Below are 27,854 nucleotides of genomic sequence, written 5' to 3'. Positions count from 1 at the left end.
AGGTCGCTCCTACCAGGTGGCGTGGCGAGAATCCGTCTCCACACCACGTGCTCTCACCACTGGTGTCCCCCAGGGCTCTGTTCTAGGCCCTCTCCTATTCTCGCTATACACCAAGTCACTTGGCTCTGTCATAACCTCACATGGTCTCTCCTATCATTGCTATGCAGACGACACACAATTAATCTTCTCCTTTCCCCTTCTGATGACCAGGTGGCGAATCGCATCTCTGCATGTCTGGCAGACATATCAGTGTGGATGACGGATCACCACCTCAAGCTGAACCTCGGCAAGACGGAGCTGCTCTTCCTCCCGGGAAGGACTGCCCGTTCCATGATCTCGCCATCACGGTTGACAACTCCATTGTGTCCTCCTCCCAGAGCGCTAAGAACCTTGGCGTGATCCTGGACAACACCCTGTCGTTCTCAACTAACATCAAGGCGGTGGCCCGTTCCTGTAGGTTCATGCTCTACAACATCCGCAGAGTACGACCCTGCCTCACACAGGAAGCGGCGCAGGTCCTAATCCAGGCACTTGTCATCTCCCGTCTGGATTACTGCAACTCGCTGTTGGCTGGGCTCCCTGCCTGTGCCATTAAACCCCTACAACTCATCCAGAACGCCGCAGCCCGTCTGGTGTTCAACCTTCCCAAGTTCTCTCACGTCACCCCGCTCCTCCGCTCTCTCCACTGGCTTCCAGTTGAAGCTCGCATCCGCTACAAGACCATGGTGCTTGCCTACGGAGCTGTGAGGGGAACGGCACCTCAGTACCTCCAGGCTCTGATCAGGCCCTACACCCAAACAAGGGCACTGCGTTCATCCACCTCTGGCCTGCTCGCCTCCCTACCACTGAGGAAGTACAGTTCCCGCTCAGCCCAGTCAAAACTGTTCGCTGCTCTGGCCCCCCAATGGTGGAACAAACTCCCTCACGACGCCAGGACAGCGGAGTCAATCACCACCTTCCGGAGACACCTGAAACCCCACCTCTTTAAGGAATACCTAGGATAGGATAAAGTAATCCCTCTCACCCCCCTTAAAAGATTTAGATGCACTACTGTTCCACTGGATGTCATAAGGTGAATGCACCAATTTGTAAGTCGCTCTGGATAAGAGCGTCTGCTAAATGACTTAAATGTAAATGTAAATGTATCTAGACAAATGTGTGGTAGAGCACGTCATCTAGAATACTTAATAGCTCGTTAAAGTCTACCCAGAACACCCAATCCCCTAATATACTCACTACTCACTCAATACTATCAGCTTGTCAAATCTTGCCAATCTACAAGCATCAATGAGAAAACCATCACATATTCTATGGTTGAATGCCTTAAAGAAGAAGATGAACTACATATTGTAAGACTCATCCCACCTGTTTTATGACAAGTGACGCATTGGGTACAGACATGCAGCATTCTATCATGGCACAGTATCTTTGACCTTGACGCTGTTCAATATCCTGTACTATTCTATATGATTCTATGTAGAATGGATATTTTATACTGTCTACAGACCTGATATTCAAGGAATAATGATGATAGGAGAGCTTAGCTGCTTAAGTGGAGACTGTAGTAGGGAGCAGACTGCAAGGTTCTGTCTGGTTCCTGGTTCCTGATTGGTTTAGGTGAGGGCTGGGGTGCAGGAATAAATGGCAGCGTTCTATTAAGATGGCCCGGATTGAACCAGCCTATGGCCCGTCACGTGACTGGGTGAAGCCGGTGAGGGAGGAGAGCTCTACTCAAATCTAACAAGAATCTGAGGCGCTCGGTTATGTTGTCAACAAGGCGGCATGAGCCATTGTTCAGAAACATACATCTCTTTTCCACAAAATATGTTCAAATTTTCAAACTAGTTTTCATTGGGAAGGTAGATAAAGCGTTTTTAGCAAAAACAATCAATTTTGCATGTGAAGACACAGAATTCACATCTAAGGAGGTTGGTGGAACCTTAATTGGGGAGAACGAGCTCGTGGTAATGACTGGAACGGAATCGGTGGAATGGTATCAAATACATCCAACACATCCATGTGTTTGATGCCAATCCAGCCGCTCTGTTCCAGCCATTATTGTGATCCGTCCTCCCCTCAGCAGCCTCCACTGATCCACATTTTAATCTACGTCCCTTTTTCACCATTGGCTATAACGGGACAGTCAGCTGATGCCCGGGATGCATCCCGCTTTCAAAACGAATGCAATCACTTTTTATCCGGTGCAAACTACGCCTACCCGGGTGCCCGGCTAGCTTAATAGAATTCCCTCAATTCTCCTGGAGCTCAGGCTGATAGTGAACCCGCTACATCTCCACATCATCGTCCACCAGACTATGTGATGGAAAGGTCACACTGGGTCACGTGTATCTCTCTTATGGACCCAGATGAGCCAGAGGTCAGGGCAGGTCACGGCACTCTTGGAGCCTTGCACAGGACAGGACGCCATGGGTTCCCATGCTGAACCTACAGGATAACCTGGAACTATTTTAAGACATAACTATAGCAGGGGAAAAGGCAGTGATACAAAATATCTTTAATAAAATAGTTTATTTGTGCATGTGTGTGCGCCTTTAAGGACCTCTGATGTCGCCACGTTACTTTGATTGACAGCTGAGATCTGTCACTCTCCAGTACACTAGCCGCCTTGTGTTCTACTCCTCGCTAAACCTATCCATCACTCGGATTGGCTGGTGTCTGTGTAGCTCAAAATAATCGACAGACTTGAATGCATTTAGAGGAAATCTAGTGGTGGATTCTACATATTGCGTCATTATCCCACGTGGAAAGACAATCCCTATTGGTCCGTGTACATTTTCGGGGGCAGTTCCTTTTCTGGTTAGCTGGGGGAGTGTGAAACCGCGTGAGAAAGTTGCCATTGGGGTAAAGCGAGGCTTGACGCTACATTGTTGCGCTGATAGTGGGAGTTATTATCAAAACTAACAACATTTTCCCCTTACGAAACCTTTCTTTAGACTGGAAAATACTTCAATCTTGCGTTTCATCGAGTACAGGCTATTATTCGGATAACGAATAGTAATTTATGTTGAGCATTCACCACAAGCTAACACGGCAAGTCAAGTTACAATTAACTTATGTGGATATGTTCTAGTAGCCTACGCTTCTTCCCTGAGCGCGTTGTGGTCTTGGCTCCGTTGACTACAACTGGAGTTTCGGCTATTCGGATATTTCTGCGTGGACAGGATCACACAGCCTACAACAGAGGAAGACCACTCTTGTTTTTCTCCTCTGGATGACCGTATCCCTTGTTTTTACGGTTGATACATGGTCGTATGCTGGAGTAAAGAAATAGTATTCTTCCGCGCATCAGTCGCCGGGCCACCGCTGTTGAGGAGTTGACTGGAGATCTAGGAGGACAAACGGTCGGACGTGCTGTGTCATTTTACGGCCAGTCTCGGAAGGACCTATGATGCATTTATCGTAAGGTGGAGCATCCCCACACCGGTCCCTATTTTGATACCAGACGTTTTTTAGGAAGAGGACGTCTGCGGAGGTAGAACGATGTTCCCCCAGGGTCGACACCCGGTAAGGTTGGCCAGTGAAACGCATCCCCCATCCGCAGGTTCTCTGCACTCATTTGTCATGTCGAACCATTCTGTATACCGGCGATGGCGGGTCGGTCCCGGATGTCGGGCGAAGCCCCTTTGTTTGTCTTTGGCTTAGAGGCTGTCAGCCTGTAACAGTTCTGTAATGAGTTTAACATGATGCACTCTCAGTAATTGGGGCTAGGCGCACTTGGCAGCGCACATCGCACTTGGATGCTGTATTGCTGTTTGTAATTCACTGCTAATTAGCCTACATCTATGATGCAGAAACAAACGGTCAGGTATTGAGTGATGTGGCTTTTTTATTTTTTATTTTGATAGACGCCCCACCAGGCCCCGGGCCAACCTTTCAAATTCACCATTCCAGAGTCACTGGACCGCATCAAAGAAGAGTTCCAGTTCCTCCAAGCGCAGTACCACAGGTGAGTGGCTGTTCACACACAACCCACCCACCCATATACACTCCGAGGCCAGTGTCACACTTTTTGTGCTCAGACTGTGGTAGGTCTAAGCCATGCTGATGTGCTTAAGCCAGAGGGTAGAGTCGAGGTCAGATTTTCATAAATCACCTCTTATTTCCCCATGTGTGTAACTGTGCATGTTGTCATATGTGGGACTGGGGAGGGGGAGAGGAGTGCGATGAGGTGCCCTGCATGATAACAGTAGTAGGCTAGACTGCTGCTATCATAGCCATATGACCTACAATGTCTTAATGGCCTATGCAGCAGGTAAACAAATATTGGTCCTGCATGATGCCAAGAGGTTTTCCAGACCATGCCGCTCTGCCCTATAGACCACATTAGATATGTTTATCTGAACTACATTTGGAATGTCTTCTGGGTATGTGTTCAGGATTGGTGGTGGTGGCTATGCGGCGTCCTGTTTTATTTTGATAGTGTCTCTGTCCTCGGCAGTTTGAAACTGGAGTGTGAGAAGCTGGCCAGTGAGAAGACAGAGATGCAGAGGCACTATGTTATGGTGAGTCCAATCAGCACACACATTCTAGATGTTAACGCACTATCACTGCCTGGATTGATACTATCGCCACATTGCTAGCATACTGTCAATGTTAATTTTTTGCTTACACACACACAGGCCTACGCACACACATTGATTTCCACTACATTAGCTCTATATATATCTATATCTACATTCTGAGGTTGTTTTGTCCTTTTTGCATTTTAGTTGTTTAGCATATGCCGTTATCCAAAGTGACTTACATTTAGTGCATTCATCTTAAGATAGCTTGGTGAGACAACCACATATCACAGTCATAGCAAGTACATTTTCCCTCAAAGTAGCTATCAGCTGGGTCAGTGCTAGTAGGAAAAGACAAGTGGTGTTAGGGTGGGGAGACTGACTGAGATGCCTTACGATACTCTTTGAAAAGGTAAAGCTGTTAACTAGCCCTCTCTTTAAGATAGAGGAAAGGGAAGTAAACTGTCAGCCTAATGATTACAACTCTGTCATCCACAGTACTATGAAATGTCTTATGGGCTGAACATTGAAATGCATAAACAGGTAAGCCTTGCTCACACTCGCTCTTACTATTTCCTATAGTGTGTGTGTGTGTGTGTGTGTGTGTATTCATGCAGAAAATGGGCTTTTAGCCTGCCAGGATAGTTGTGTGTGTGTGTGTGTGAGGGTTTATCAGTGATGGATGGTGCTCTGTTTCTCTCTCAAGTTAGACCTGGTGGTACGAGCTCAGAGGCAGGATGAATTACTCTGTTGATTGATTGGTACTGTCTGGGGGAGTAGCCTGTTTTATTGCATTGAAGAGGCTGGGCTGGGGAGGGCATAGGAATCAATCACAGAGTCCTTTATCGAGAAAATGCAGAGGAGCACTCTTCCTCAATACACACACAGGCTTGCCCCACAGGAACAGAGCACTCTGGCTCACAGCATTTACCAGTAATTACCACAGAAATCGATTGGTCAGGACAGAGGAAATTGGAGGTGGAATAGCCTGGGTGGTTTGCTGAGGAAGGATTATGTGTGGTCTCGCTCTGTGTTGCTCGCTGTCCCTGTCTCTCGCTGTCTCTCTCTTGCTGTCAGTCTGTCTCTCTCGCTGTCTGTCTGTCTCTGTCTTGCTGTCTGTCTCTGTGTCTGATAGTAATGCAAGCCTCTTATTGTGGGGAAGATGTCATTTCTGCTCATTGTCTCAGTAGAGGGTGGTATTGTGAGTGATGTATCCCTGCCCCTGCCACACTGTAGCCAGTTGCTCTGGCCACACCAGCCCCAGGCCTGCCTCTCCTCTGTCTGCACCGCTGCCTGATTGAATGAAGTTGGAGGAGAGTGGAGTGCAGACCCATTCTCCTGCTGCTCATATTAGGGTATTGGGGCTGAATTCCAAACCTATCCTTAACCCCTACACCTACCCACTTTATGTAGACCTGAACGTCTTTATTCAGGTTTAATGAAGCAGTATGGTATTAGGCCTAGCTCCATCTTGCCCTCTGATAGGCTAGAGGGAAGTTTAGCCTATCCAGCCCTCAGGTGTAGTATAGATCCAGAAGTGCCTTTGGGTTCAGGGTAGATCTGGAATTCAACATGTCTTCCTAGGCCCTCTGACCTATGGCCTGTAGGCCCTCGTCACTGATATACTAGCTGATGACTCGACAACTTGCCATGATTTCGATGTGCGATTCGTTGTGTCACCTACCACCATAGTTGAACACACTGGTTATTGTTCTGAATCAGAGCGGAAGTCTGCTCCATGACCAAAGGCCATCCTTTCGTTGTAAGCCCCTGGCATGTGTGAACCTCCATGCTGTCTGTCTCCTGGGGTTGGGTTGGGTAAGAAATGGGTGAGGTGAGGGACTTTTGTTGGCCCATTGATTTTCTGGCTCCTCTGACCCACTTGGGCCTCAGGCTCTGGGTCGCGCAATGATTCCCTTAACCGTTCCTTAATGAATCCCTGTTAATGCTCTCCTGTGGGTTTAGTGCCCAAAGTGTCTTGGAACTCAGCCTATTCCCGGCCTGCAGCACCTATCTGCCGGCTAAGAATACCCCTCAGAGATGGTGCTTCGCTTCTGGGAAAGCACAGTGGGAGAAGCAGGTCTTTTCTTGGCTTACAGGTATTCCAGGAGCTAGGCAGGTGTATTCTAGGCCAGCTGCTGTGCTTCTAGGAGCTAGGCAGGTGTATTCTAGGCCAGCTGCTGTTATTCTAGGAGCTAGGCAGGTGTATTCTAGGCCAGCTGCTGTTATTCTAGGAGCTAGGCAGGTGTATTCTAGGCCAGCTGCTGTGCTTCTAGGAGCTAGGCAGGTGTATTCTAGGCCAGCTGCTGTGCTTCTAGGAGCTAGGCAGGTGTATTCTAGGCCAGCTGCTGTGGTTCTAGGAGCTAGGCAGGTGTATTCTAGGCCAGCTGCTGTTGTTCTAGGAGCTAGGCAGGTGTATTCTAGGCCAGCTGCTGTTATTCTAGGAGCTAGGCAGGTGTATTCTAGGCCAGCTGCTGTTATTCTAGGAGCTAGGCAGGTGTATTCTAGGCCAGCTGCTGTTATTCTAGGAGCTAGGCAGGTGTATTCTAGGCCAGCTGCTGTGCTTCTAGGAGCTAGGCAGGTGTATTCTAGGCCAGCTGCTGTGCTTCTAGGAGCTAGGCAGGTGTATTCTAGGCCAGCTGCTGTGCTTCTAGGAGCTAGGCAGGTGTATTCTAGGCCAGCTGCTGTGCTTCTAGGAGCTAGGCAGGTGTATTCTAGGCCAGCTGCTATGGTTCTACGAGCTTGCCAGGTGTATTATAGGACAGCTGCTGTGCTTCTAGGAGCTAGGCAGGTGTATTCTAGGCCAGCTGCTGTGCTTCTAGGAGCTAGGCAGGTGTATTCTAGGCCAGCTGCTGTTATTCTAGGAGCTAGGCAGGTGTATTCTAGGCCAGCTGCTGTGGTTCTAGGAGCTAGGCAGGTGTATTCTAGGCCAGCTGCTGTGGTTCTAGGAGCTAGGCAGGTGTATTCTAGGCCAGCTGCTGTGGTTCTAGGAGCTAGGCAGGTGTATTCTAGGCCAGCTGCTGTGCTTCTAGGAGCTAGGCAGGTGTATTCTAGGCCAGCTGCTGTTATTCTAGGAGCTAGGCAGGTGTATTCTAGGCCAGCTGCTATGCTTCTACGAGCTTGGCAGGTGTATTCTAGGCCAGCTGCTGTGGTTCTAGGAGCAAGGCAGGTGTATTCTTGGCCAGCTGCTGCTGTTCTAGGAGCAAGGCAGGTATATTCTTGGCCAGCTGCTGTGGTTCTAGGAGCTAGGCAGGTATATTCTAGGCCAGCTGCTGTGGTTCTAGGAGCTAGGCAGGTGTATTCTAGGCCAGCTCCTGTAGTTCTAGGAGCTAGGCAGGTGTATTCTAGGCCAGCTGCTGTGGTTCTAGGAGCTAGGCAGGTGTATTCTAGGCCAGCTCCTGTGGTTCTAGGAGCTAGGCAGGTGTATTCTAGGCCAGCTGCTGTGGTTCTAGGAGCTAGGCAGGTGTATTCTAGGCCAGCTCCTGTAGTTCTAGGAGCTAGGCAGGTGTATTCTAGGCCAGCTGCTGTGGTTCTAGGAGCTAGGCAGGTGTATTCTAGGCCAGCTCCTGTGGTTCTAGGAGCTAGGCAGGTGTATTCTAGGCCAGCTGCTGTGGTTCTAGGAGCTAGGCAGGTGTATTCTAGGCCAGCTCCTGTAGTTCTAGGAGCTAGGCAGGTGTATTCTAGGCCAGCTGCTGTGGTTCTAGGAGCTAGGCAGGTGTATTCTAGGCCAGCTGCTGTGGTTCTACGAGCTCAGCAGCAGACAGAAGCAGGTGTGCTAACGGGAAACCGGTGAGGCTGGCTCTTTCTAGGGCGTGTCACAAAGGCTGGGCTGCTAGAAGATTGGCTGGAGGATCTCTTCTGATAATGTAGCCAGCATCTGATATCACAGAGATCTGAATGTATCAAGAGTCTGATCTAGGTCAGCACTCCTGCTCTGAGAAGCTCAATACATACGGCCCATGGGCCCTGACTCCATTTTTCACTCGCTTTTCAAAAGAAAATGGGATGTGTGTGTGTGTGTGTGTGTTTGTTTGTGTGTGTCTGTCTGTCTGCGAGTGTGTGTTTGTGTGTGTGTGTAATGTCCTATTACTGTGTTCGAAGGCTCCTCTAATTCCCCCTGTACCCTGACCCGCCTCGGATCAATTTGATTGGACGATATGTAATTTGAGCTGCATCATCTGATTTGCAGCCTCCGTGGGGGTATAGGGTATCCAGCCAATCGCAGTCACCTCCGGGGGCCGGATGCCCAGCCATGGATATGAGTGGGACGAAATTAAATTAGGAGTGATGAGATTATCTTAAAGCACCGATGGGAATAGGAGCAAGGCAGAGGGTGAAACTTAATCTAAGGCTGACATGATAGCAAGGCAGGAGCCTCGGTATGATTCATTGCTGTGTGTGTGTATGGTGCGTGTGTTTTCTGAGAACTGTGGCAGGCTGCAAGCTGTTAACTAGCCCTCTCTCCAGTGAATTGTTTATGGAGTCACTCATACCCATATTGACTGTTTAATTTTTTAAAAATGATCCTTTATTTAACTTGGTAGGTCTCATTGAGATAAAGACCTGAACCAATACAACATTGATCCTATATCTTGACAGATGGCGGCAGTTGGTCCTGAAAGCAGTTACATGTCTGGCTATCCTTCAGGACATCTCCAGCATCACATGCACACTAGGGTTTACCGATATTTGGTCAGACCTCTTCTACCCTATGCTACTCCTAATATACGATATCCGATAAAATCGTTTTGCAATGTTAATGACTAGATAATTCAAATGTTAGTTTTTATTTCCGAAATAATTGTCACATTCTCATTACTATGATCTCTCCACCATTTCCTGGTTGATAAAAATTCAGTTTGTGACAAAACAAGCAAGTATAGTGTAGAGAATCATTGTACCATCTAAACCGCTGTGAGAGAAGATTTCCATAACCAAAAATATTGTATTTTCAGCTGTTTGAAACTGGTGTACAAAACCGAAAGTAAAAGACGCAAAAACAAAACTTTTAAGAACAGGTAGCACAGAAATAGCGCATATAGAACAGATCTACTGCTTCTTAGACTTGCTTTCAATGAATGACAGATCTATAACTCACATTTCTATGTGAATTTGGTTGGGTCGCCCAAAAAGTTAAATATTGCAGCTTTTAAATAATCTTAGTATCTTAGTAGTATACAAAATAAGACTTAGTTAATTAATTTAGACTTTTATTTTCAACATATTAATACAGCCTAACTGATAAAACTGCACAGTTTTGGTATTTGTAAAGTTCAAATTGTCTTAACCCTCACAATACATTTTCAATGTCTAATATCACAATATTTAATCATATATAGGATATCGGGTGCAGTTGACCTGGGATGTATTCACTAGGAACCAATGGGGAGGGATATACCTGAATTAATCCATTAAGAAACTCTCTATTTCAAAACTGTTTTGCTACGCTGTGCACTGATGAATAAACCCCAGCTGGAGTTGACCTGCACATGGCTGTGTGAATACATGGGGGAATGTTTTCATGTCCGACGGCCCTTAGGCACTGCTGGATGTATCTTCTAAGCTGTGATGGTCACTGCACTATCCATACTGATCCATCCATCCTCTCTCTACTCCATCCAACAGACAGAGATTGCCAAGAGGCTCAACACCATCTGTGCACAAGTCATCCCCTTCCTCTCACAGGAGGTAAGTGTGTGTGTGTGCATATATGTTGTCAGTACATTTTGTGTAGTAGGCCCAGGATATTACGTGTGTAACGCTGTGTGTGCCCATGCAGCACCAGCAGCAGGTGGTCCAGGCGGTAGAGAGAGCCAAGCAGGTCACCATGGCTGAACTCAACGCCATCATTGGGGTACGGGGACTTCCCGGCCTACCATCCACTGTAAATACACTCTACTGCAACTTCCTGTGTGTGTACTGTGAGAGTGTGTGTACTGTGAGAGTGTGTGTACTGTGAGAGTGTGGGTACTGTGAGAGTGTGGGTACTGTGAGAGTGTGGGTACTGTGAGAGTGTGGGTACTGTGAGAGTGTGTGTACTGTGAGAGTGTGTGTGACATGCTATTAGTGAAATGTCGACATGTCTGTGACAGTTCTTTACCGGGATATGCTGCTGCTGTGTTTGGTAACCATAACAACATGCATATTTTTATTTTTTATTTTATTTAACTAGGCAAGTCAGTTAAGAACAAATTCTTATTTCTAATGACGGCCTACACCGGCAAAACCCGGACGACGCTGGGCCAATTGTGCCTCGCCCTATGGGACCCGGAATCCAGGTTGTGATACAGCCTGTATTCGAACCAGGGTGTCTGTAGTGACACCTCTAGCACTGAGATGCTTTGCCTTAGACCAATGTGCCACTCGGGAGCCCAGCAGCGTAGCTGCTGCTGTGTTTGGTAACCATAACAACATGCGTAGCTGCTGCTGTGTTTGGTAACCATAACAACATGCGTAGCTGCTGCTGTGTTTGGTAACCATAACAACATGTGTAGCTGCTGTGTGTTGGCTGTTTGGATTTTCTCAACGGTTCTGTGAGGCTTTGGAAGAGGGGGAGGCTGAGGTGGTGGGGGAGGTGGGTTTGATGGCTGTGGCGGGGGTGGCGGTTGCCATTTGAGTCTTAATTGCAGGATTCCAGTGTGTATAAAGTGGGTTTGAGAGTCTGGTTCCCCCCACCAAGCTGTCAGTCACCGTGTTTGTGTGTGTTAAATGAGTGTAATGAAGCATGGACACCCTCACCCCTCCCTCCACGGCTCACCCTAACAACCCCTGACACACAGGTTCCCCCCGCCTCCACCAATACTTCCCCTCCATTTACTCTCACCAGTGGGGGGGAGGTGTGTGTGTTTGCATGTGTGTGAGTGAGCGCTCCTTGCCATGCTGTTTTGGCACATGGAACAAGGGCTCGGTGGTATGTGTGTGTTTGGCGGGCAAGCCCAGGGATTAGCGCTGTGAAAGAGTAGGTATGGGGTTAGAGTGCTGTGGCGTCTCTCTCCTGTGGTTCTGAGGAGGGGGGTGGGGGGTGTGGCTTAGTCAATTAGAGATAAAGAGAAGGGTTGACCTTCACCACCGCCCCTCCCCCACTCTCCCGCCGAGACCCTCCCTCCCCCTCCCCCCACGGCAAATCTCCGAGGTTTGATTCCTGCGGCTACTGTCTGAAGACGCAATAATGATGTTTTGGAACACAAAGGCATTTCACGCTCAGACGAGCGCCTGATTTGGTGTGAAAGAGACCGAGACCTGACAGCTAAACGCCCCCAATCCACCAGAGCCCTCCTCTCCTCCTCACTCCCTCCCTGGCCCGCAGGCAGCAGCTGGGGCTCTCCAACCCCCTCCTCCCTTCCTCTTCAAGCTCTGGGCTGTGATCCCAGCTGTCAGTATTGTTCTCTCTCTCTCTCTCTGTGTGTGTGTGTGTGTGTGTGTGTGTGTGTGTGTGTGTGTGTGTGTGTGTGTGTGTGTGTGTGTGTTGAAGGGAGAGGATTATGGCTCTGCCATTATTTGTAAGAAGGCCACATCGTAGAAAGCTGCTCTGGATGAAACACAGAAGGGTCATGAATTCCTCTAGGTTTTCACATTGATCACTCTGCTCCATCAGTGTGTTAATGGCTTGTTCTGTTGATTGACACACTTTCAAGTGGATTGGGGAGTATTGATTGATTATAAATTTGTAATTGATTTCCTCTCTCCTGTAGCAGCAGCACCTATCCCACGCGCACAGCTCCCATGTCCCCCTCACACCCCACCCCGCGGGGCTCCACCCGGCCCATTTGGGGGGAGGGGCCAGTCTGCTCGCCCTGTCCAGTGCCCTGGTGGTGCCGCCACCCCACCTGGCCAGCAAAGAGGACAGGAAACACTCAGTGGAGGCCGAGCACCTGAGAGGTGAGACCCACCCGGCCTTGTTGCTGGGCCTGCATCTGAGGAGGAGTCTGTCTGGCTCGCCCACGTAGCCAGACAGAGGGAGGAGAACGGACTGGACTGTGTTATCATTGGGTTTGTTAATAATAAATATACTGAAAACAACAAGTGCACGGCTCTGGATTCTAATTATTTTATTTTTCTCTGTTTCTTTTTGTGTGTTTTCCATGCCTCCCTCGTGTGCGCCCTGGTGTCCTCGACACCTTGATGCTGTGTGTCATCGTTGCTATGGGAACAGAGAGAGAGCCAGGCACAGTAAGTACTTCCTGTTACCTATGGCTGCAGCCTTGGCAAGCGCAAGTTAAATATCTGAAATGAAGCGTCATACCTAGATGATATATGAGAGTCAACTAGTCCTGAAATAAAGCATCATACCCCTCCTAGATGATATGATAGGAGAGAGTCAACTAGTCCTGAAATAAAGCATCATACCCCTCCTAGATGATATGATAGGAGAGAGTCAACTAGTCCTGAAATAAAGCATCATACCCCTCCTAGATGATATGATAGGAGAGAGTCAACTAGTCCTGAAATAAAGCATCATACCCCTCCTAGATGATATGATAGGAGAGAGAGTCAACTAGTCCTGAAATAAAGCGTCATACCCCTCCTAGATGATATGATAGGAGAGAGTCAACTAGTCCTGAAATAAAGCGTCATACCCCTCCTAGATGATCGATATGAGAGTCAACTAGTCCTGAAATAAAGCATCATACCCCTCCTAGATGATATGATAGGAGAGAGTCAACTAGTCCTGAAATAAAGCATCATACCCCTCCTAGATGATATGATAGGAGAGAGTCAACTAGTTCCTGGTTGCTAGGGGACCTGATGCTACTTTGCACCACAAAGTACAAGCCATCTAGTTTCCCCCTTAGCACTTTTGATGTTAACCCCTGCTAATCATTCCTTAAGCCCACTCACTATCTTTCACTCACACAGACACAGCTCTGTGCCACCCACCATCCTTGCTTTGATTCACCTCCCTTTCTCCCATTCTCATGTCAAACTGGCCTTCATTTAGAAATGCATCCATGGCCTTTAAGTATGTGTGTTTTCTGAGGTTAACATCATGGCCGGGTGGGAGGGGGTTGGGCTGCCTGCCGTTACTGGATTTGCCTGGATCTGCCCTGGACTGTTTGGCGCTCTCTCCAAATGAGGGCATTAGCAGAGCCCTCATACACGCACATACACAGACGTGCACACGCACGCACACACACACACACAATGACAGGAGCTCTCGCCCTCTACTGCCCGGCATTGTTGTGTGCATTAAACACCTCAGTGAGCAGATTGCCCCCCCCCCCCCACACACACTCTGCTGATCCTGCGCTTAAAGGGCCTCATTGTGTTTAATACGGCTGCCGCCCGGGGGGTAGAGCGTCATGACCTGAGAGACAGTGGGGAAATTGCTTGTGTTTTGTGGGTCAGCGCTCTGCTTTCTAAAGCCTTTAAATAATGTTCCCCTGGGAGGGAGACTTTGAAGGAACCTTTGGCTGGGGGCTAAGAGGGAGAGGCAGGGGGAGGAAGAGGGGAGGAGGCCCCTTGCCCTGCCTGTCTATTGGGGCTCTCTCTCTCTCTCTGTGTGTGTGTGTGTGTGTGTGTGTGTGTGTGTGTGTGTGTGTGTGTGTGTGCTCTGCTGCTCCTGGATGCACATTTCATTGACAGCGTCAGGCCTAAATGGACTCCAACATGATGGGCTAATCCACACACAATGGAATCTGTTAGCCAGGGGAGGAGGGGAGGGGTTGTGGAAGTGAATCACACACACACACACTGCTACAGCAGTAATAGCTGGACAGGGCCAGGAGAGGGAGCACTGATAAAGCGTCAGAACTCCTCTAATCAGCGTCATCTCTGCCATGCGTCAGCCCACCACCCCCTCCTTGACGTGAGGGTTTTGACTGAAGACTGACAGACAGCCACACCTGTCCCTGGCCTGAGACACCCTCCAGTTGGTTTTAACTCCAACCCGGTTCCTGGAGAGAGACCATCCTGTTGGTTTTAACTCCAACCCGGTTCCTGGAGAGAGACCATCCTGTTGGTTTTAACTCCAACCCGGTTCCTGGAGAGAGACCATCCTGTTGGTTTTAACTCCAACCCGGTTCCTGGAGAGAGACCATCCTGTTGGTTTTACCTCCAACCCGGTTCCTGGAGAGAGACCATCCTGTTGGTTTTAACTCCAACCCGGTTCCTGGAGAGAGACCATCCTGTTGGTTTTAACTCCAACCCGGTTCCTGGAGAGAGACCCTCCTGTTGGTTTTCACTCCAACCCGGTTCCTGGAGAGAGACCCTCCTGTTGGTTTTCACTCCAACCCGGTTCCTGGAGAGAGACCATCCTGTTGGTTTTAACTCCAACCCGGTTCCTGGAGAGAGACCATCCTGTTGGTTTTAACTCCAACCCGGTTCCTGGAGAGAGACCATCCTGTTGGTTTTCATTCCAACCCGGTTCCTGGAGAGAGACCCTCCTGTTGGTTTTAACTCCAACCCGGTTCCTGGAGAGAGACCCTCCTGTTGGTTTTCACTCCAACCCGGTTCCTGGAGAGAGACCATCCTGTTGGTTTTCACTCCAACCCGGTTCCTGGAGAGAGACCCTCCTGTTGGTTTTCACTCCAACCCGGTTCCTGGAGAGAGACCATCCTGTTGGTTTTCACTCCAACCCGGTTCCTGGAGAGAGACCATCCTGTTGGTTTTCACTCCAACCCGGTTCCTGGAGAGAGACCCTCCTGTTGGTTTTCACTCCAACCCGGTTCCTGGAGAGAGACCCTCCTGTTGGTTTTCACTCCAACCCGGTTCCTGGAGAGAGACCCTCCTGTTGGTTTTCACTCCAACCCGGTTCCTGGAGAGAGACCATCCTGGTGGTTTTCACTCCAACCCGGTTCCTGGAGAGAGACCATCCTGGTGGTTTTCACTCCAACCCGGTTCCTGGAGAGAGACCCTCCTGTTGGTTTTCACTCCAACCCGGTTCCTGGAGAGAGACCATCATGTTGGTTTTCACTCCAACCCGGTTCCTGGAGAGAGACCATCCTGGTGGTTTTCACTCCAACCCGGTTCCTGGAGAGAGACCCTCCTGTTGGTTTTCACTCCAACCCGGTTCCTGGAGAGAGACCCTCCTGTTGGTTTTCACTCCAACCCGGTTCCTGGAGAGAGACCATCCTGTTGGTTTTCACTCCAACCCGGTTCCTGGAGAGAGACCCTCCTGTTGGTTTTCACTCCAACCCGGTTCCTGGAGAGAGACCCTCCTGTTGGTTTTCACTCCAACCCGGTTCCTGGAGAGAGACCCTCCTGTTGGTTTTTACTCCAACCCGGTTCCTGGAGAGAGACCCTCCTGGTGGTTTTCACTCCAACCCGGTTCCTGGAGAGAGACCATCCTGGTGGTTTTCACTCCAACCCGGTTCCTGGAGAGAGACCATCCTGGTGGTTTTCACTCCAACCCGGTTCCTGGAGAGAGACCATCCTGGTGGTTTTCACTCCAACCCGGTTCCTGGAGAGAGACCCTCCTGTTGGTTTTCACTCCAACCCGGTTCCTGGAGAGAGACCATCATGTTGGTTTTCACTCCAACCCGGTTCCTGGAGAGAGACCATCCTGTTGGTTTTCACTCCAACCCGGTTCCTGGAGAGAGACCATCCTGGTGGTTTTCACTCCAACCCGGTTCCTGGAGAGAGACCATCCTGGTGGTTTTCACTCCAACCCGGTTCCTGGAGAGAGACCCTCCTGTTGGTTTTCACTCCAACCCGGTTCCTGGAGAGAGACCCTCCTGTTGGTTTTCACTCCAACCCAGTTCCTGGAGAGAGACCATCCTGTTGGTTTTCACTCCAACCCGGTTCCTGGAGAGAGACAAAAACAACCTACAGGACGGTATCTCCATCCAGGAACCGGGTTGGAGTGAAAGCCAACAGACTGGTCTCTCTCCAGGAACCGGGTTGGAGTGAAAACTAACAGGATGGTCTCTCTCCGGGAACCGGGTTGGAGAACCTTGATGCTGACTTCCCCACGAATGTTAGGTTAGCATTGGGATGAAGGGAAGCTGATCTGTACCTAGGGCAGTGGCCTGTAGAATGTCATGTTTCATCCCTTCCTCCTCCTCCTCTTGTCTTTGGCAGAGTAATACCCTGCTGGTTGCTGATAGTTTGCGTAACTCAGACAAGCGGCGCAACGGACCAGAATTTGCCAACGACACCAAGAAGAGAAAAGTGGAGGACAAGGACTCCAGTCATTATGTAAGCAGCAGCTGTGAGGGTGATACGTGTCAAATCAAATTGTCACATGTGCCGAATACAACATGTGAAATGCTTACATACAAGCCCTTAACCAACAGTGCAGTTCAAGAAGAGTTGAGAAAATATTTACCAAATAAACTAAAGTAAAAAATACTAAAAAGTAACACAATAAAATAACGTGTGTGTGTGCGGTGACTGAGACCCTGTTTGTCCCCACAGGATAGTGATGGAGAGAAGAGTGATGACAACCTGGTGGTGGATGTCTCCAATGAGGTAACGTTTGTGTCTTTCTGACGTGTACATGCCTGTCTGAATGTTCTGTTAGGCCTCGCTTGATGGCTCAAAGATGGATGGATGTCATATGGGCCCTGGTCAAAAGTAGTGCACTATATAGGGATTAGGGTGCCAGCCTGGTCTAAAGTAGTGCACTATATAGGACATTGGGTGCTCTTTAGTACGCAGAATATTATTCCACATAGGGGGGGAAGTGGGGCACTGAGTGAGTCACTGTGTGAATGAACCCCCCCTCCAGGACCCTGCCTCCCCACATGGTACGCGCCTACCATCCCCCAGGGAGAACGGGCTGGACAAGACACGCCTTCTGAAGAAGGACCCCTCCTGTAGCCCTGCCTCCACAGCCTCATCTGCAAGCTCCTCCTCCCTCAAGTCCAAAGAGATGGGAATGGTGGGTGTAGCCAAAGCCCTCAATACACCTAACCCAATTCTGTCTAAACAAGACTTAAACTCTGGATCACAGAAACACACAACTGACCTTCAGCAGAATATCTCAGCTCTGTCTTTCTCTCGTTATTTGTCTCTGTCTGTCATGTGATATCTGGGTAATGAATGCCTCTGTTTCCATGGCAGCGTGATAAGCCGGGTACGCCTGGGCTGAAGTCGAGCACACCTACTCCCAGAGGAGACTCCACCCCCGGGCCCAGCGCCACTCCCAGTCTCCGGCCAAGCCTTGTCAAGCCCCCCTCCATGGAGCTACCTCACCCACCTAGTAAGATGATAAAAAGTCACACCTTTTGAATTGACCTCGTGCCATTTCCAAGCCTTCCTAACAGCCTACAAGGCGGCAGGTAGCCTAGCATTAAGAGGGTTGGGCCAGTAACTGTAAGGTCACTTGGGGGTTTCGAATCCCCAAGTCTGTGCACTTGAGCGAAGCACTTAACCCTAGTTGTCGCTCTGGAGAAGAACGTCTGCTAAATTAATAAAATGGTGCATGGATATTACAGGCCACCTACTATTATACGTTGGTTTTTGTTAGGGATTTTACACTCAAACTCTTTTGGTATTTATATCATTAGTCCTTTAATACAATCCCCAAAAACTGCATTTCAGCAGTCAAGTTTTGAAGAGAGCTCTTTCATTACAGAGCAAAGAAGTTGATGTGTTTTGGCATCATATGAATACGACTGAATACAGTTCCATTAACCCATCTGACAACAGCTCTTGTGTACCCCTTAGCTGCTGGTCTGCGGACCCCGCTGGCGGTGCCTGGGTCGTACCCCGGGCCTTTCGGAATGCTGCCCCATGCCACCATGAACGGGGAGCTGGCGGGCGCCGCCTACGCCGGCCTCCACAACATGTCCCCTCAGATGAGTGCTGCGGCTGCTGCCGCCGTGGCCGCATACGGACGCTCCCCTATGGTGGGTGTGTGCTTGTGTGTTCGCTTATTCATTCCATCCCAGTCCCATAATATGTGCTCATTGCATGTCTAAACGGCTAAGTCTCTGTGTTTATGTAGGACCCAAATACGCTGTCAACTGACCTCATTTCTTGTGTGTGCGCCCCCATGGATCTTTGAGTGTGTACTCATCCCTCTCTCTCTGTGTTCTCCCTCAGGTGGGCTTTGACCCTCATCCTCACATGAGAGTGCCTGGAATGCCCCCCAGCTTATCAGGCATCCCTGGAGGCAAACCGTGAGTGTGTGTGTGTGCAGAGACAGTGACCACTGTCCCAATACTTTTGGTGCTCACTGTATCTCAAATGTATTCCATGCCTCAAGTCCACCTTCCCTCTTCCTCCTCCAACTCGTCCTCCTCTCAGGGCCTACTCTTTCCACGTTAGCGCCGATGGACAGATGCAGCCGGTGCCCTTCCCTCCGGACGCCCTAGTGGGCCCGGGCATCCCACGCCATGCTCGCCAGATCAACACTCTGAGTCACGGCGAGGTGGTGTGTGCCGTCACCATCAGTAATCCCACGCGCCACGTCTACACGGGCGGCAAGGGCTGCGTCAAGGTCTGGGACATCAGTCACCCTGGCAACAAGAGTCCCGTGTCCCAACTGGACTGCCTGGTGAGTGCTACACAAATATACACGCGTTTATCCAAAATCACCCAGTTGACGCATGTATTGAGTAGTGTCATGCTTATTTACAGAGAGATCTTTAAAAACACACATACCTACCACTTTATTTAATAGTTTGTGTATTAGAGACCAAAAATAAGTGTGTGTGTGTGTGTCAGAACCGAGACAACTACATCCGCTCTTGCCGGCTGCTCCCCGACGGCCGGACGCTCATTGTGGGGGGCGAGGCTAGCACGCTGTCAATCTGGGACCTGGCCACGCCCACCCCACGCATCAAGGCGGAGCTGACCTCCTCTGCCCCCGCCTGCTATGCCCTGGCCATCTCCCCCGACTCCAAGGTTTGCTTCTCCTGCTGCAGCGACGGGAACATCGCTGTCTGGGACCTGCACAACCAGACCCTGGTTAGGTAAGGAACACTGGGAGGAGAATACATGGCCAGTTGGTAATAGGTAGAACTGAATAGCCTTTACTAACCACAGGTCCAGCATCAGCTAATGTATTATCCCCCTACTGTGGTAGGTAAGATTGGGGTAAGGTGATCTGTTCCTAGATATGTGGTTAAGGGCAACTTCTTTCTTTGAGTGAATACACATACATTTTTGTACAGGTAACTGCTGAAAAATAAAGGGAACACCAACATAAAGTCTCTTAATAGGGTGTCCAAGGTAGAGGTTGACACGAGTGAAAATTCAGTCTTGTACTGTCCTCATTCCGTAATAGTCCTATAACCACGGAACTTTCCGGTCCCATCCCATGCTAATTTTTACATTCATAACTTCCTTCCTTAGCTGTTTGTCTGTCTGTCCCCTGTTCTGCATGTGAGTAGCTGTAGCAACTGCTCCGTTTGGCTGCTGCTCATGAGACTGTAGCCTGTCTTACACACACAGAGGATGACAAACACGTCAGTCAGTTGAACTCATGGATATGGACATGTGTAATTGCTCAGCAAAGACAACTCGATCAAATTTAGCTAAAACATTGCGCTTTCCTTTTAACGGCTCTGTTAGTGATGCATCTTTGGCTGCAACAAGATGTTGGAATTACTCTCTTGAAGGTTTTGTCATTCAGATGTTTTATTTATTTTTTAAACCTTTATTTAACTAGGCAAGTCAGTTAATAACAAATTCTTATTTACAATGATTCCCTAAGAACACTGGGTTTACTGCCTTGTTCAGGGTCAGAACGACAGATTTTTACCTTGTCAGCTTGGGGATTCAATCTATCAACCTTTCGGTAACTAGTCTAACACTCTAACCGCTAGGCTACCTGCCGACTTTCGTTGACATCTGAGGTAAAATAGTAGTCACTGTTTACACCAGTCTCAACGTCAACAGTGAAGAGGCGACTCCTGGATGCTGGCCTTCTAGGCAGAGTTCCTCTTTCCAGTGTCGGTCTTCTTTTCCCCATCTTAATATTTTATTTATATTGGTCAGTCTGAGATATGTTTTTTTCTTTGCAACTCTGCGTAGAATGCCAGCATCCTGGAGTCGCCTCTTCACTGTTGACGTTGAGACTGGTGTTTTGCTGGTACTATTTAATGAAGCTGCCAGTTGAGGACTTGTGAGGCATCTGTTTCTCAAGCTAGGCACTCTAATGTACTTGTCCTCTTGCTCAGTTGTGCAATGGGGCCTCCCACTCCTCTTTCTATTCTGGTTAGAGCCAGTTGGCGCTGTTCTGTGAAGGGAGTAGTACACAGCGTTGTACGAAATCTTCAGTTTCTTGGCAATTTCTTTCATGGAATAGCCTTAATTTCTCAGAACAAGAATAGACTGACGAGTTTCAGAAGAAAGTGCTTTGTTTCTGGCCATTTTGAGCCTGTAATCGAACCCACAAATACTGATGCTCCAGAGATACTCAACTAGTTTAAAGGCCAGTTTTATTGCTTCTTTAATCACCACAAAAGTTTTCAGCTGTGCTAACATAATTGCAAAAGGGTTTTCTAATGATCAATTAACCTTTTAAAATGATAAACTTGGATTAGCTAACACAACGTGCCATTGGAACACAGGAGTGATGGTTGCTGATAATGGGCCTCTGTACGCCTATGTAGATATTCTATACTTTTGAACGGTAGTGTACATTACCCTAGTGTTTCATTTTCTATACATTACCCTGGCGTGTCCCATTCCAGACATTACCCTGGCGTGTCCCATTCCAGACATTGCCCTGGCATTCCAGACATTACCCTGGCGTGTCCCATTCCAGACAATACCCTGGCATTCCCGACATTGCCCTGGCATTCCAAACATTACCCTGTCGTGTCCCATTCCAGACATTGCCCTGGCATTCCAGACATTACCCTGGCGTGTCCCATTCCAGACATTGCCCTGGCATTCCCGACATTGCCCTGGCATTCCAAACATTACCCTGGCGTGTCCCATTCCCAACATTGCCCTGGCATTCCAGACATTACCCTGGCGTGTCCCATTCCCGACATTGCCCTGGCATTCCTGACATTACCCTGGCGTGTCCCATTCCTGACATTGCCCTGGCATTCCAGACATTACCCTGGCGTGTCCCATTCCAGACATTACCCTGGCATTCCCGACATTACCCTGGCGTGTCCCATTCCAGACATTACCCTGCCGTGTCCCATTCCAGACATTGCCCTGGCATTCCAGACATTACCCTGGCGTGTCCCATTCCAGACATTACCCTGGCGTGTCCCATTCCAGACATTACCCTGGCGTGTCCCATTCCAGACATTACCCTGGCGTGTCCCATTCCAGACATTACCCTGGCGTGTCCCATTCCAGACATTACCCTGGCGTGTCCCATTCTCGACATTGCCCTGGCATTCCCGACATTGCCCTGGCGTGTCCCATTCCCGACATTGCCCTGGCGTGTCCCATTCCCGACATTGCCCTGCCGTGTCCCATTCCCGACATTGCCCTGCCGTGTCCCATTCCCGACATTGCCCTGCCGTGTCCCATTCCCGACATTGCCCTGCCGTGTCCCATTCCCGACATTGCCCTGGCGTGTCCCATTCCAGACATTACCCTGGCGTGTCCCATTCCCGACATTGCCCTGGCGTGTCCCATTCCAGACATTGCCCTGGCATTCCAGACATTACCCTGGCGTGTTCCATTCCCGACATTGCCCTGGCATTCCAGACATTACCCTGGCGTGTCCCATTCCAGACATTGCCCTGGCATTCCCAACATTACCCTGGCGTGTCCCATTCCAGACATTGCCCTGGCGTGTCCCATTCCAGACATTGCCCTGGCGTGTCCCATTCCAGACATTACCCTGGCGTGTCCCATTCCCGACATTGCCCTGGCGTGTCCCATTCCAGACATTGCCCTGGCATTCCAGACATTACCCTGGCGTGTTCCATTCCCGACATTGCCCTGGCATTCCAGACATTACCCTGGCGTGTCCCATTCCAGACATTGCCCTGGCATTCCCAACATTACCCTGGCGTGTCCCATTCCAGACATTGCCCTGGCGTGTCCCATTCCAGACATTGCCCTGGCGTGTCCCATTCCAGACATTACCCTGGCGTGTCCCATTCCCGACATTGCCCTGGCATTCCAGACATTACCCTGGCGTGTCCCATTCCTGACATTGCCCTGGCATTCCAGACATTACCCTGGCGTGTCCCATTCCAGACATTACCCTGGCGTGTCCCATTCCAGACATTACCCTGCCGTGTCCCATTCCAGACATTGCCCTGGCATTCCAGACATTACCCTGGCGTGTCCCATTCCAGACATTACCCTGCCGTGTCCCATTCCAGACATTACCCTGCCATTCCCGGCATTACCCTGGCGTGTCCCATTCCAGACATTGCCCTGGCATTCCAGACATTACCCTGGCGTGTCCCATTCCAGACATTACCCTGGCGTGTCCCATTCCAGACATTACCCTGGCGTGTCCCATTCCAGACATTACCCTGGCGTGTCCCATTCCAGACATTACCCTGGCGTGTCCCATTCCAGACATTGCCCTGGCATTCCAGACATTACCCTGGCGTGTCCCATTCCAGACATTGCCCTGGCTTTCCCGACATTACCCTGGCGTGTCCCATTCCAGACATTGCCCTGGCATTCCCAACATTACCCTGGCGTGTCCCATTCCAGACATTGCCCTGGCATTCCAGACATTACCCTGGTGTGTCCCATTCCAGACATTGCCCTGGCTTTCCCGACATTACCCTGGCGTGTCCCATTCCAGACATTGCCCTGGCATTCCCAACATTGCCCTGGCGTGTCCCATTCCAGACATTGCCCTGGCGTGTCCCATTCCAGACATTGCCCTGGCGTGTCCCATTCCAGACATTGCCCTGGCGTGTCCCATTCCAGACATTACCCTGGCGTGTCCCATTCCAGACATTGCCCTGGCGTGTCCCATTCCAGACATTACCCTGGCGTGTCCCATTCCAGACATTACCCTGGCATTCCAGACATTACCCTGGCATGTCCCATTCCAGACATTGCCCTGGCATTCCAGACATTACCCTGGCGTGTCCCATTCCCGACATTGCCCTGGCATTTCAGACATTACCCTGGCGTGTCCTTTATTTTGGCAGTTACTTGTATATGTATTACCTCTGAGTGTACAGTGTAGTTACATGTGTGCTTGAGCTGGTCGTATATCATGTGTGTGTATTTGAGCATGTTCTGAATTGATATAATATATATCCTTTATGCTGACGTTTTCATCTAAAGAGACTGAATCATGAGTACATATGGGGGTGGGCCCAGCGGGAATTGAACCCACAAACCTTGGTGTTGCAAGCGCTATGCTCTACCAACTGGGCCACACAGGACCATGTACAGTTAAGCAATAAGGCCCGAGGAGATGTGGTATATGGCCAATATATCATGGCTAAGGGCTGTTCTTAAGCACGACGCAACACCCGGACACAGCCCTGACACGGAACTCAAACCGGCTGAGCGCGTGCGCCATCGTGCATTAATGTATTTTGTCCCCCCACACCAAATGCGATCACGACACGCAGGTTAAAATATCAAAACAAACTCTGAACCAATTACATTCATTTGGGGACGGGTCGAAAAGCATTAAACATGTATGGCAATTTAGCTAGCTAGCTTGCACATGCTAGCTAATTTGTTCTATTTAGCTAGCTTGCTGTTGCTAGCTAATTTGTCCTGGGATGTAAACATTGAGTTGTTATTTTACCTGAAATGCACAAGGTCCTCTACTCTGCCAATTAATCCACACACAAAACGGTCAACCGAATCGTTTCTAGTCATCTCTCCTCCTTCCAGGCTTTTTCATCTTTGAACTTATATGGTGATTGGCATCTAAACCTTCATAGTATTACCACGACGCTCTGAAAAACAGTTTGTCTTTCAATCACCCACGTGGGTATAACCAATGAGATGGCACGTGGGTACCTGCTTCTATAAACCAATGAGGAGATGGGAGAAGCAGGACTTGCAGTGTGATCTGCGTCAGAAATAGGAATGACTTCTATTTTAGCTCTTGGCAACGCAGATGCTCCTTGGCGCACGCTAGCAGTGTGGGTGCAATAATTGAATAACATCGATTTCTAAATGTATTTTGCAATGCTCGCACACGCGACGTGTCCTGTCTGGTCAGCATGTTAGCCGTGGTATATTGTCCATATATTACAAACCCCCGAGGAGCCTTATTGCTATTATAAACTGGTTACCAACGTCGTTAGAGCAGTAAAACTAAATGTTTTGTCATACCTGTGGTATACGGTCTGATATACCATGGCTGTCAGCCAATCAGCATTCTGGGCTTGACCCAGTTTATAATATTTGATAACGTGTGTTGTCCAACACAGGCAGTTCCAGGGTCACACAGACGGAGCCAGCTGTATTGACATCTCCAATGATGGGACCAAGCTGTGGACAGGGGGGCTGGACAACACCGTCCGATCCTGGGACCTGAGGGAGGGACGCCAGCTACAGCAGCACGACTTTACCTCACAGGTACACACACAGACACACACCCGGGAAACACAACTCACGACTTGAAACTGCAGGTTGACCCACACCCTGCACACACACAGGCATCTCACATCACTGGTGATGAAGGATCTCATGCACTTTGGTTGCAGCTCACTGTCACCTTGCAACGGTGTATTCTTAAGGACCTCCTTGTGTAACAGGAGAATCCAGAATAATGCAGGACTACCTATCACATGCCCAGCACAATTTTTATTTTTTTATTTTACCTTTATTTAACTAGGCAAGTCAGTTAAGAACAAATTCTTATTTTCAATGCCGGCCTATGAACAGTGGGTAAACTGCCTGTTCAGGGGCAGAACGACAGATTTGTACCTTGTCAGCTCCTTTCAGTTACTAGTCCAACGCTCTAACCACTAGGCTACCCTGCCGCCCCCACAATATAGTGTATTAACAGGTTTGGCGTGGAACAGGATGATATTAGCTTGATACCTGAGGAGTGAATTGTAAAGGCGAAAAGACTGAGCTTCTTGTTGTGGCAGCTGGGGCAGTCCTCTGTTAATTCACACATTATATACAGGACATTAGCCACAGCTGTGTGCTAGCAGAGATGCTATTGAAACAACAAGGCGATACTTTACTTTTAATACCGCAAACTGCAATCAGTGATTACCCACCTAGTTGTTGTTGTTTTACCACTTCATCAGTGACACACACACACACACTCTGCCCTTCCCTCTCTCCAGATCTTCTCTCTGGGGTACTGTCCGACGGGAGAGTGGCTGGCGGTGGGGATGGAGAGCAGTAATGTAGAGGTGCTCCATGTCACCAAGCCAGACAAGTACCAGCTGCACCTCCACGAGAGCTGTGTGCTCTCACTCCAGTTTGCCTCATGTGGTAAGACCATGTCTCCAGATCTCTGTATGACTGACGACCTCGAGGTCTGTGTATGACTGACGTCCTCAAGGTCTGTGTATGACTGACGTCCTCGAGGTCTGTGTATGACTGACGTCCTCGAGGTCTGTGTATGACTGACGTCCTCGAGGTCTGTGTATGACTGACGTCCTCGAGGTCTGTGTATGACTGACGTCCTCGAGGTCTGTGTATGACTGACGTCCTCGAGGTCTGTGTATGACTGACGTCCTCGAGGTCTGTGTATGACTGACGTCCTCGAGGTCTGTGTATGACTGACGTCCTCGAGGCCTGTGTATGACTGACGTCCTCGAGGCCTGTGTATGACTGACGTCCTCGAGGCCTGTGTATGACTGACGTCCTCGAGGCCTGTGTATGACTGACGTCCTCGAGGCCTGTGTATGACTGGCGTCCTCGAGGTCTGTGTATGACCGTATGACTTCTTGTTAGCTGTGTACAGTAACTTAATGACAGATCAACTTGTGTCTCCCTGTATCCTGTTTTTTATATTATTTTTTAAACTAGGCAAGTCAGTTAAGAGCAAATTCTTATTTACAATGACGGCCTAGGACCAGTGGGTTAACTGCCTTGTTCATGGGCAGAACAACAGATTTTTACCTTGTCAGCTCAGGGATTCGATCTAGCAACGTTTCGGTTACTAGTCCAACGCTCTAACCACTAGGCCACCTGCTGGGTAAAATCTTCGCTTTCGATCTGTGGTTTTATTTTCCATTTTGAACTGTGATGTATTAATCTTCCTGTTTTATACAAGTATTCTGTTGAACTTTTCTTCTCCACATTCTGACCTGATATCTGACCTCTGGTGATATCTGACCTCGGGTGATATCTGACCGTGCCATAGCCTTACATTCTGTTTCCATGTGTCCTCATATACAGTAGCTCTAATCCTGACTTGATGTGATTATAAGCCCTCTACTCTGAGTACTCTGGTATTGGCCCCTACAGTATTAGCTGTCATAGCTTTATGTGATTCCTAAAGCGCATTCTCTCTCTCTCGCTCTCTCTGCCACCAGGTAAATGGTTTGTGAGCACAGGGAAGGATAACCTGCTGAACGCGTGGAGGACACCGTACGGAGCCAGTATATTCCAGGTACACACACACCTGTCTGTTCTCTCCAATCGGCCTACCTACCGATGTTTTTTAAAATCTTGTGTCAAGGCTGAGTATTAAGCTTTCACTAATCTTTGCCTCTATACCCCCCCCCCCCCCCCCCTTCTACCTCTCTCTCGTCTTCTGTAGTCGAAGGAGTCTTCGTCGGTGCTAAGCTGTGACATCTCAGTCGATGATAAGTACATAGTTACAGGTTCTGGAGATAAGAAGGCCACTGTCTATGAAGTCATCTACTAGACTGCACTAGTGAGTGGATCGGCCACTGACAAACCAAAGTGGCTTTTTACTGTCCTACATCTGACCCTGGGTCAGGGAATCCTAAAGAACATTCTATATACGTGACCTTTCTACTGTCCTACAGCTGACCCTGGGTCAGGATATCCTACAGGACATTCTATATATCCATTACCATGGGCAGAGCCCCCAGAACAATGACTGATGGAAATGCGGACCGAAACCTCAAATATGCCGAATTAACAGCATTGACGTTTTTATTTTGACAGACGAAGAATGTGAATGGCCTGGTGACCTCTACCCTTTGTGACCCCTAACCTCTGACCCTAGCCTGCTTTTCTGCCAGACATGAGCCCCCACACTGACTCTTCACCCTAGTATCGTGTCCCATCCTACATGTCTGCTATCGTGTGATTAGTTCAGTTTTATTCTCTTTGTATTTTTATTGGTTGAGCGTTTGTAAAAAAGTGTATATATTTCTTTTCTTACAGTAAATGCTTTAGAAATAACAAATGTTTGCTATGTCTTTTACATGGAGAATAATCTAACCAGGAAAAAACACTAAATGGTCTTAATGCTAGCTAATATAAATCTAAAGAAATTACTAGACAATAAATGTTTTTTTTTTTTCTTCGAACAAACGTCTTTTCTCTGGCTTCCAAAGTAGTGAACTGTATCGGTAAGGTCATGACCTTCCA

At 49.0% G+C, this 27,854-nt stretch overlaps 1 protein-coding gene across 3 annotated transcripts; it reads left to right on the top strand.

Annotated features, from left to right (window-relative positions):
• The first annotated feature begins 2,838 nt into the window (after positions 1-2,838).
• LOC115111281 (transducin-like enhancer protein 1) lies at positions 2,839-27,785 on the top strand. 3 transcript variants are annotated; one of them, XM_029637185.2, is made up of 20 exons: positions 2,839-3,525; positions 3,867-3,967; positions 4,460-4,523; positions 5,022-5,066; positions 10,149-10,211; positions 10,303-10,407; positions 12,218-12,401; positions 12,676-12,692; positions 16,542-16,658; positions 16,878-16,931; positions 17,191-17,343; positions 17,526-17,664; positions 18,114-18,313; positions 18,510-18,586; positions 18,714-18,963; positions 19,134-19,381; positions 24,755-24,902; positions 25,625-25,775; positions 26,825-26,901; positions 27,052-27,785. In XM_029637185.2, the coding sequence occupies exons 1-20, from the start codon at positions 3,502-3,504 to the stop codon at positions 27,157-27,159; spliced, it is 2,325 nt and encodes a 774-aa protein (XP_029493045.1). In that variant the 5' UTR covers positions 2,839-3,501; the 3' UTR covers positions 27,160-27,785. The 3 variants fall into 3 exon arrangements, with proteins under 3 accessions (XP_029493045.1, XP_029493046.1, XP_029493044.1); XM_029637186.2 differs by having other exon boundaries at positions 12,215-12,401; positions 18,132-18,313; XM_029637184.2 differs by having other exon boundaries at positions 12,215-12,401.
• The last annotated feature ends 69 nt before the right edge of the window (positions 27,786-27,854 follow it).

This window comes from Oncorhynchus nerka, linkage group LG27 (assembly GCF_034236695.1).
Source record: "Oncorhynchus nerka isolate Pitt River linkage group LG27, Oner_Uvic_2.0, whole genome shotgun sequence".
Lineage (NCBI taxonomy): Eukaryota > Metazoa > Chordata > Actinopteri > Salmoniformes > Salmonidae > Oncorhynchus > Oncorhynchus nerka.
Note: the sequence above shows the minus strand (reverse complement) of the source record. Positions and strands in the feature narration are given on the sequence as shown.